General features: G+C 36.7%; 1 protein-coding gene across 2 annotated transcripts in view; it reads right to left on the bottom strand.

The window, feature by feature from the left end:
- Window positions 1–1,980: 1,980 nt before the first annotated feature.
- The window catches only part of LOC106881493 (uncharacterized), a 16,565-nt gene continuing 9,037 nt past the window's right edge, over window positions 1,981–9,508 (bottom strand). For both annotated transcript variants that reach the window (XM_052973961.1, XM_014931896.2), the window contains exons 2-3: window positions 6,821–8,861; window positions 1,981–4,340 (exon numbers count right to left, since the gene is read on the bottom strand). In XM_052973961.1, the coding sequence (XP_052829921.1) occupies window positions 4,225–4,340; window positions 6,821–8,837 (2,133 nt within the window). In that variant the 5' untranslated portion in view covers window positions 8,838–8,861 and the 3' untranslated portion in view covers window positions 1,981–4,224. The remainder of the gene's footprint in view (window positions 4,341–6,820; window positions 8,862–9,508) is intronic.

Genomic DNA, 9,508 nt, shown 5'->3' with positions numbered 1-9,508 from the left:
GATCAGCTATACCCGATTTATCAATATCTCCTCGTGTCACAGCTTTGCGATGTTCTTCTACCCTTATTTTGAAGGGTCGGCATGTTTCGCCTTTGTATAACCTACCACAGCTGCATGGGATGGAGTACATGCAGTTTTTGGTCATATTCTCTTCTGTTGGTGGTTTTACACGAAGGAGATATTTGCGAAGTGTTGTATTGCTCTTGAATACTGCCCTGATGTCATATGGGCCGCATATCTTTTGTATCTTTTCGAAGAGGCCTTTCACATAGGGTAGACAGACTGTAGACAGTTTATTGGTTTCATCCTCTCTTTTCTTCATAATTGGAGTATTATTTTTACTTCTTAATTTTGTAAAGTTTATTTTTAATTTTTTATTTTTTATTTAACGCTTAATTTTTATGAAGATTTAAAATAGCTGAACATTGTTTTCAAACATGAACCTGAACATGTGTTGGTGGAATTATAAGCTTGAAGATTACATATATTCTGATCTTCCAATACCGAAACACGTGTAGTTCCTTTTTAATTATATTTGTAACTCAAGTAAGGGCTAATGAAGGTAGTATATTTTATACCCTGCTATTGTACTGTATTTATCCTCAACTATTATATCTTGATGTGCATATAAATACCCTGAGTTTTCCATCATAAATACTCGTTATGTTCTTTTTGCATTATTTGAAATGGAATACCCACAAATCTAATAAACAATGCTAATAAAGTTGAAGGTTTACATTCGAAGCTTCATTCCCTGGTAAGACTCCATGTATTTTAAGATTGTTCAGGCAAAGTTGCCTCCTTTAGCTAAGGGCTTCAAAATTGTGCGACCTGACCTCGTTTTCGAGGTTATTTTTTAGGTAAAAAGGAGTTTTATTAAAAACACATACTTTATTCGGTAGCCGAAACTTACTGAATGTTTTGATATCTCATACGTCAATATCGGTATCTCAGTTTTCGAATCAACAAGGAACATATGCAAACACGCACACACAAACACACACACACACACACACACACACACACACACACACACACACACACACACACACACACACGCACACACATGCACGTACGCACGCACGAACACACACAGACATACACACAAGCTTTGTATGTGTGTATTCGGTATTGCTGGTCAATTTGTAGTAAACAACAAAATATCTACTAATGGTGTACCTTGAGTAAATGTTATTGATATTACTGAGCTGACCGAGGCACAAGTTTCGCCGTCATGGCTTGGTTTAACCAGTTGCTATGGTGATCGCGTTGTTTCGGCTGAGATAACACTAACTGGAGAAAAAGAATGAGTAATCTCCCTTGAATTATTATTTACGTAAAACACTATGACGTGTGAGAGTTATTCCCTCCTGGTTGATTATGTCGATTATGTTGATTATGTTCGCAGTGACTTCGAAGTTTCGGCCAGCAAATACATATTTACTGGGACAACGGAGTGAGCAATTCGTTTTATTGCATAACTTTGCAATTGTTTCATCGATATTTTATTAGAATAGTATTGCTGTATTATTTTTGTATAACATGTGTAACAGTCGCTTCTTTCGCCCTTGTTCTTGTACAGAGTAACAATCCTTGCATCTCTCACGTCTTGCAGTACAACTCCCTCTCTACAGCACTGGCAGAGGACTTCGTGTAAAGGGCGCGGTAGGGTAATTTTGCAACGCTTGATGAGATCTGGTGGGATGCTGTCGCTGCCTGGAGCCTTGCCTGCTGCTAGGCTGTCGATGGCCTTGCTGAGCTCATACATGTTGCATTCATCGACCTCACCAAGGCTTTCTCCTTTATCTATTAACGCATGACGTGAATCGTTCCATGATGATCTTCTTAATGGTGCGTAGCGTGCATTCGTCCTTCCGACACATGGATAAGAGGAAAACCACAGGACAAGTTAGCCATATCTTGGGATTTGAAGCACAAATGTAAACTGTTTATTTCAGTAATAAAAACTAACAAGGAATATTAAAATGTAAATATTTTATTTAACAACAAATCATAATAAGTATTATAAAACATCATGTGTAAAAATATTAATTTCTCATTTATGAACTGCTCAAAATATCAGTGTACATTTAAATTATATTGTTTAACTTGTTTGTTTTGGTTCGATGTTCGTATTTGAGGCATTTCGTTTGTATCTGTATTACTTTTGTTTTGATGTATGTATTGAGCTTATTTTTCGATGACCGTGTAGAGTTGGTTTCGTTTTTCGTTTTGTTTCTAAAAATGGGGAAATAGTTATCTCCCTTCAATCTAACTTTCCTCTTGTTGGGTATCCTATTCATCCTCTCTCACATTTCTTTTACACCTCTTTTCGACATTTTACATCTAGATTCGTTCGCTCCTCAGCTATGTATATATTTGTATTGAAAATGCAATTAACACATTCTGATGAAGCAAAAGGGAAAACGTATTGCACGTGTATTCGTTGTTCAGCCTAAACACATCTCTTTCTACCTAGACTGTAGTTTAGTATGCTAGTGATTCGGTTTTGGGAATATTGACATAACTTTTTAATTTTTACAGTTATCACTATCTTCCTGCTGCCTAAAATTATAAGACTGCAATAACAATCGCAATATACTATGGTTTACACCGCCATGTAGCCTTAATGGGAAATCCATTATTGTCCTTACTTCCGAAAATATTTTTTACACGATATGTTTTAAACTATTTAATCAGTGAAATGTAAGGATTTAGATAATGGTTTCAAATATTGGCACAACGCCTGCAATTTTAGGGGGGGTGGAGCTAAATGTATTACATTTATCCCAGTACTCAACCGGTACTTATTTTATCGACTCCGAAAGGATGAATGGCAAGGCAAACTCTCTCTCGGAGGAATTTGAATTCAGAACATTAAGACGGACAAAATGCCGCTTAGCATTTTGTCCGGCATACTAACGATTCTGCTAGCTCATCACCTTTGGAAGATTTTAGATAATATTACATGACTGATGTGGACTTCACCCTCGCAGCGAAATAAGTGTCCGAAACCATCAAGTGAAGCCATAAAACTAGAAACCAACTATGAACAGAAACCAACAGTTCAAAGTAACAAGGGAGACAACTAAAACTGGAAAAATGGAGAGTTATGTCACGTGAGTAATTTAAATTTAGGCTGAACCGAATATCTGATGTACGAACTTACATATTGGAACGGGCGACAGATTTAAGCCAAAAGATTATCACTGTATTTTTAAATCCAGATAAGGCTGAATACTGAAGACTTTTAATAGCAATCAATAATATAAACAGCCTTCAACAATTTTTTGGATATGAGATTATTAGTGACATTACATATATTTGTTATAATAAAAGGTGTATTTGAATATATTAGTAAAGAAGTTAATACTAGAAATTTATTTCAACTGTTTTGTGAAATAAACACCCCCCCCCACACACACACACACATACACCTTATACAAACGCGCTTTTATTAAAACATTCTATTAGTTATAAGCTTGAGGATAGTGGTTCGAATCATACTTCTACCCTATCAGTATCTCTCGTTAACTCTTTTAGTATATACTCTTCACTTCTGGTGTCTACAACTATTAAATACCTGTGTTCTGGACAAAACAGCGTTTATAATTGTTAGAGTAAAGCATTAATTAACATAAAGAAACTCACAATTTACTTCAATGAATATAGGATGATCTCAACGAGTGGATATTTACGCGTCAACTGGAGTTGGTAAAATTAGAAGTAAAAAATCTACCTCCGTTCCAAAGCAAAAACTGGACATGATAGATTACGTAATCCTAGAAAAATTATTTACATATCAGACGGGATGGGATGGTCGTTGCTATTCAATAGATTCAAACCTATAGTTAAACAATAATAACAACAATGAAGACAGCCTTCACTAATCATGGATAAATACCATTATTACTACACCATCACACACACACACACACACACACACACACACACACACATTAATAATGGTGTAGTAATAATGTAAAATTAGTAATGCCGTCGTAATGGCGTTGTATTACACCATATTATACTATCACTAATACACTATCTGTACTATATACCACCAGCTTCACCCACGACACACATCAGTTACCAAACCCCACTCGAACCTTACACTACGTACTTACATGCCCAACAAAATTACTTTAACACATCTTAGATTCCCCCACCTCACTAACCCCCACTGCTATCTATGATTGTATTGATTTCAAATGATTTTCAAAGTTAATTCTTTTGCTTTCTTACAACAATGAACACAAGAACAACAACAAGAATGGCCAGGATACAAACGACAGCGATTAGAACTCCAAGTGCCACTTTTACTGTTGGGTCGTTTCCAGCTGTAAAGATAAAGAAAAACAATATTGAGTTGATTGGGTAGATGTACAAATAGCAAATTATTAAAATACTAGCTGACCCCGTCAGAGGAGAAATTTCATAAATTTATTTAATTATTTCAATAATGCATTTTCTTACGAGGAACGAATTCGAACTGCGCATTAAATACCTCAGAAATAGCCTACGAACTTCACGTGTTAGGAATAAGAACAAACATATATTCTCTGAAATAGCAACCAACTCTCCTTCGAATTACCCTGTGCTACGTTAAAAAATGGATACATTAAATGATGTGCTTGATATACTGTATCTGAATATAAACATATACAGTCATGGCTAGAACTTCCAAACCCCTCTATGGTCTAATTTTCATTTCATTGTATTTGTATTGACCCAGGAAACGAAACATTCCCAACCTAGTCCACATCTGAAATAGTTTGCCCATCCCTACTTTAGATATATGTAGTAAAAGATAGTAGTAAATTTTCTTCTCAGGTCTTATAAACTCATAGGGCCGATTTTGCGGTTTTTGTGGGGTATATATTCCCTGTTTGGCGGGACACCGGTCCGTCGCAAGATTACTCAGTTTTGCCAGCTGAGTGTGGACTGGAGCAAAGTTAAACGAAGTGTTTCACTCAAGAAAACAACGCGTGACCCGGTCCAGGAATCGGTACCACAATCTTACGATCATGAGGTCAACACTTTAACCACTAAGCTACGCACCTCCACATGTGTGACCAGAAGATAAAAATATATAAAACTTCAATGGCGGTTGCATTCCAAGAAGTCATTTCTCTCTTACTTAGGTAACAATATCATTAAATAATTAAGTATCTTTATTAAGGAAGATCTAATAGCCAAAGATGCTACTCAGACTCTCTAAGTATTTAGCACTCTATTTATAAACCTATTGCTGTAAAAAATACATTTGCTTCTTCAGTTTCCACATCACCAGACAAGAAATAATTCATGCACACGCAGCCACTCGTATCATTTTAATTTCAATACGTGTTTGTTCTCAATGTATCACTCCATAATTGTGATGACTTCCATACAAATGATCACTAGTAAGAGTGTATTCGTTTATTATTTGAAATGTTTGTAGTAGTTATGCTTTCCAAGTAAAGGATGTCACTCATGAAGCACAGCCGTACATCTGCGATATACATCAGTCAATAATGATTTGCGTTCCTACAACGAATAAATTCCTTGTTTGCCAAATGACTACAACACATTACACTGAGAATCCTCCAGCAACAAACTTAATTCACTTAATCCAAACAGAACAACTGGTAAGACACTAGTTTGTCATTGATCTTCATTTTTCATTCACGTAATCTACTAGGAAATCCACAATAGCTATACGTATACAGTTTGAATAATAACATAGTAATACGAAATACAGTTTTAGCAACAATGATGTTCAACCACCACCAGCACTGCCACGATGAAAAACATTGCTCGAACATCGGGATTCTCTTCTCTCCACACTAACATTTTATAAATTGGTCAAGTGTAAAGAACTGCAACTCTTTACGAACGGGTATTCATCCTAATTTACGAAATGAACTTACGTTGTTTCCTTTATTGTATGTGTGTACGTGACCTGATGGCAAATCTAAAGAAATGCCTGGAACAAGTAATCATCTTTAAAATTCCTGGAGAACCTCATCTTCATTTGCAGTTGATAGCAGAAAACAAAACTGACTTATTGCCTCAGCTGATGTCATTGGTAGTCGAGGATTTATCAAACATGAAGGTATCCTAATCTATTGATATTCAACGTCCTTTTGTTCTCTGGTGCAATTGGCTTTTAAGGATAATAGGATACAATTCAGTCTGATCAAATTAGACTGTATTTATTACCCACATGAACTTCGTTCTCTGACCAACCAACAAGAGAAGACTGTCTTCTGTTACTTGCCCTCTATAAAGAGCAGACATATATATTTGTATGCGTGTGTGTGTGTGTGTGTGTGTGTGTGTGTGTGTGTGTGTGTGTGTGTGTGTGAGATCGAACCCTAACGATTTAGAAAAGGATGCATTTGATATTGTAGTGTTGGGTGGTGTAGAAAGTTTTTAAAAAGGGATGACAAAACCTGAAATATATTTCTGGAATCTCAGCTCAATGGTTGACATGGTTATGAAGTACAACAGCGACAACGACTACAGCAGCAACTACGGTCTTCAACAACAGATCGACGACGTTGAACAAACAGATAATCGCCAAACGTTTCAATCTCTCACTCCGTCCATCCATCCTCTCTCTCCAGGCATTTCTCACGCTCTCTAAAATCACGAAACCACAATCTACTTCGTTCCCAGGAACAGTACTGCTTTTATTCCACCAACTATCTGATAGTACCCTATCTGCCTTGCCTTCTAGATAAAACATCAAAAACTCTATGATGAATATTTATAAAATAAGAGACGAAACTCGAGGAAAAAGATTAAAGAACAATAAAAATAAAACATCCCTTACCGCCATTTTTATCACCTTTATCATCCTTATCATCTTGGTTCTTGTCTTTATCTCCACCATTTTTGTCCTTATCGTCATCCTTTCCAGGATGTTTCTTTATGTTATAAACGCTTTTCTTGAAGCTATGACACTCGGGCAAATTGTCCGGCATTTCTGGCAACTGAGCGAAAGATTCGTTAAGAATAAGAGCCATTCCCTCCTTGCTGTGTAATTCAATGTGGCAGTGAACGAACCATGATCCAGGATTGTCCGCAACAATTCTCACTACAGCGTATCCACCTGTTGGGACCATAATTGTATCCTTTCGAGGAGCCTTTTCTAACTTTATTCCGGAGATGTTGTCTCCCACCCATTTGCTGTTTGACCAAGTTGCATCGTTACAAAAATTCTTTTTCGGATCACCTCTACAATCAATATCTGTAGTATCACTTATTATTCCTCCCGTTGTTTCATTGTATTTCGGGAATCCCATTTTAACTACATAAAATGTATGTCCATGTATGTGTACAGGGTGGGAGAATCCGTTACCGCTTCCCAAGTTTGTCAATACAAACTGAATAGTATAATCATGCTTGAGATTTAAGGAATGGGTACAACGACAAACTTTACCTACACCGCAATTGGCATTATCACATAAAGTGTCTATTTCATTCGGTTGCGTTAAAGGGTTTACCGTGGGTTCCACGAACACCCGACCATTTATTGATGCAGGTGTGTTCCCACGTTCACCAGGAAAAGCAAAATTTAAAAAATATTCCTTAAACTTCTCAGACCGGTAAGGCGGTACAACACCTGGATAATTAGACTCCAAGTCACCAAAGTTTAAACATGGTTTATCACTTTTATAGGGATCATAAAGAAAAGGACAGTTGAATAAAGTGCAGTTCTTTTGTTGAACGCAGTCAGAAGCAGTGGAGCTAGGTTCTTCCTCCGAAGCACCCTCATATCGAAGAATTGCTTCAAATGTATTATTTTTGTCCATTTGCAGTGTCTTTCCGCGGATCCAGTAATTTCCGACAGAGTTATTTGCATGTATTGTGAAGTCTATTCTCTCACCCGGGTTGATGGTAAAGAAATCAACAGGTGTTGGTTCCAGTTCATAACCATCAGAGGCAACGACTACCATCTGGTGACCATCAACAGATACTTCAAACGGGTACAGAGCCCCTGCAGCGATCACTCTGAAACGATAATGTTCACCTGATTTTACTTCAAAGACAGTCAGCGGGGCCCCATTGTGATTCCCTGATTCATCGTAATAGCGGCCTCGACCATTCACAAGACCGGAATTGAACTGAAAGAGACTAAAAGCTCCTCCTTCAATAGATTTGGTAATACCAACTTTTTTCTTATTCACATAAAGTCCCATGCCAACTTTTATAAAACTCATATCGGAATCCCAGTTATGATTGTAGTCTGAGATTACCATTACATGTTCTTTCATTTTAGGTTTTGTCTTTTCGTGTAGTATTAAAGCACCAAAGTGTCCCATGGTACGTTGTGTTCCAAGATGAGAATGGTACCAATAAGTTCCAATTTGTGTAACATTAAATTCATATCTGAATGTTTGACCTGGTAGAATAGGGCATTGTGTTACCCAAGGTACACCATCCATATGTGATGTTCCTCTTTGATGCAAGCCGTGCCAATGTATTGTCGTACCTTCTGAAAATAAATGGTTTTCTACATCAATAATGACTCTTTGTCCTTTATAAACTTCTATTGTTGGCCCTGGAACTGTGCCATTAATTGTAATCACCTTCACTGCCTCAGAAAAACCATCCATCGTAATGACTTTATCAGTTGGTATCGGTTCAGCACCCGTAAAATTAGTGACGTCATATCTGTAGAGTTTTCCATTATAGGGTTGTACCAAGATCTTCTGGTATAGCATAGTTAATTTATAGGAAATTACCAGCTTAAACTCACACACGTCGTCCTCCATACGACAGCCATGAGAATAAACTAATGGTGAGAAGAGACCCAGGAGGAATACAATTACGTTGAAGTGAATCATTGTTGAACCAGTGTGTGCAGATATCTGAAATCACAAAATGAGAAACAATGAAATCAAGGTCGGTGTGACAATTAAATCATGAAATATTTGTAAATTTTAAAGACGAAGGAATACAGACATGTTAAAGAGAAGAAATGAAAATAAAACTCTGTGTGACAGGCAGACGACAGGGAGATCAATATTGTTTTGTTAGTAAGATATTTCTGCAGGAGCAACTTTTTATCAGGAATTTTGTAAGTTTAACAGTCGCTAGTTACAGTCACCTGCTTCTCTGTTTTTAATAGTTTACAAGATGACTATTTTCAACAGCTGGTGACACAGTATCGTAAGTTAGAACGTAACGACGGTTGAAACACCACTAAGCATTTCGGCCGTCGTGCTAAGGATTCTGCCAGCTCCCCGCCTTAATAATAATAATAATAATAATAATAATAATAATAATAATAATAATAATAATAATAATAATAATAATAATGATAATACCTTCTATATATGGATGACCTAAAATTATATGCAAAAAACGACAAAGAGCTAGAAACACTACTACAGACAGTACACGGCTTTACCAAGGAAATAGAGATGAAATTCGGATTAGAAAAATGTGCCAAAGCAACCCTGAAAAGAGGAAAATTAGTTAAAAGTAGCAATATAACACTAGATAAAGCCAATGA

Source organism: Octopus bimaculoides, chromosome 17 (assembly GCF_001194135.2).
Source record: "Octopus bimaculoides isolate UCB-OBI-ISO-001 chromosome 17, ASM119413v2, whole genome shotgun sequence".
Classification (NCBI taxonomy): domain Eukaryota; kingdom Metazoa; phylum Mollusca; class Cephalopoda; order Octopoda; family Octopodidae; genus Octopus; species Octopus bimaculoides.
The sequence above is the reverse complement of the archived record's forward strand: the minus strand, read 5'-3'. Positions and strand labels throughout refer to the sequence as shown.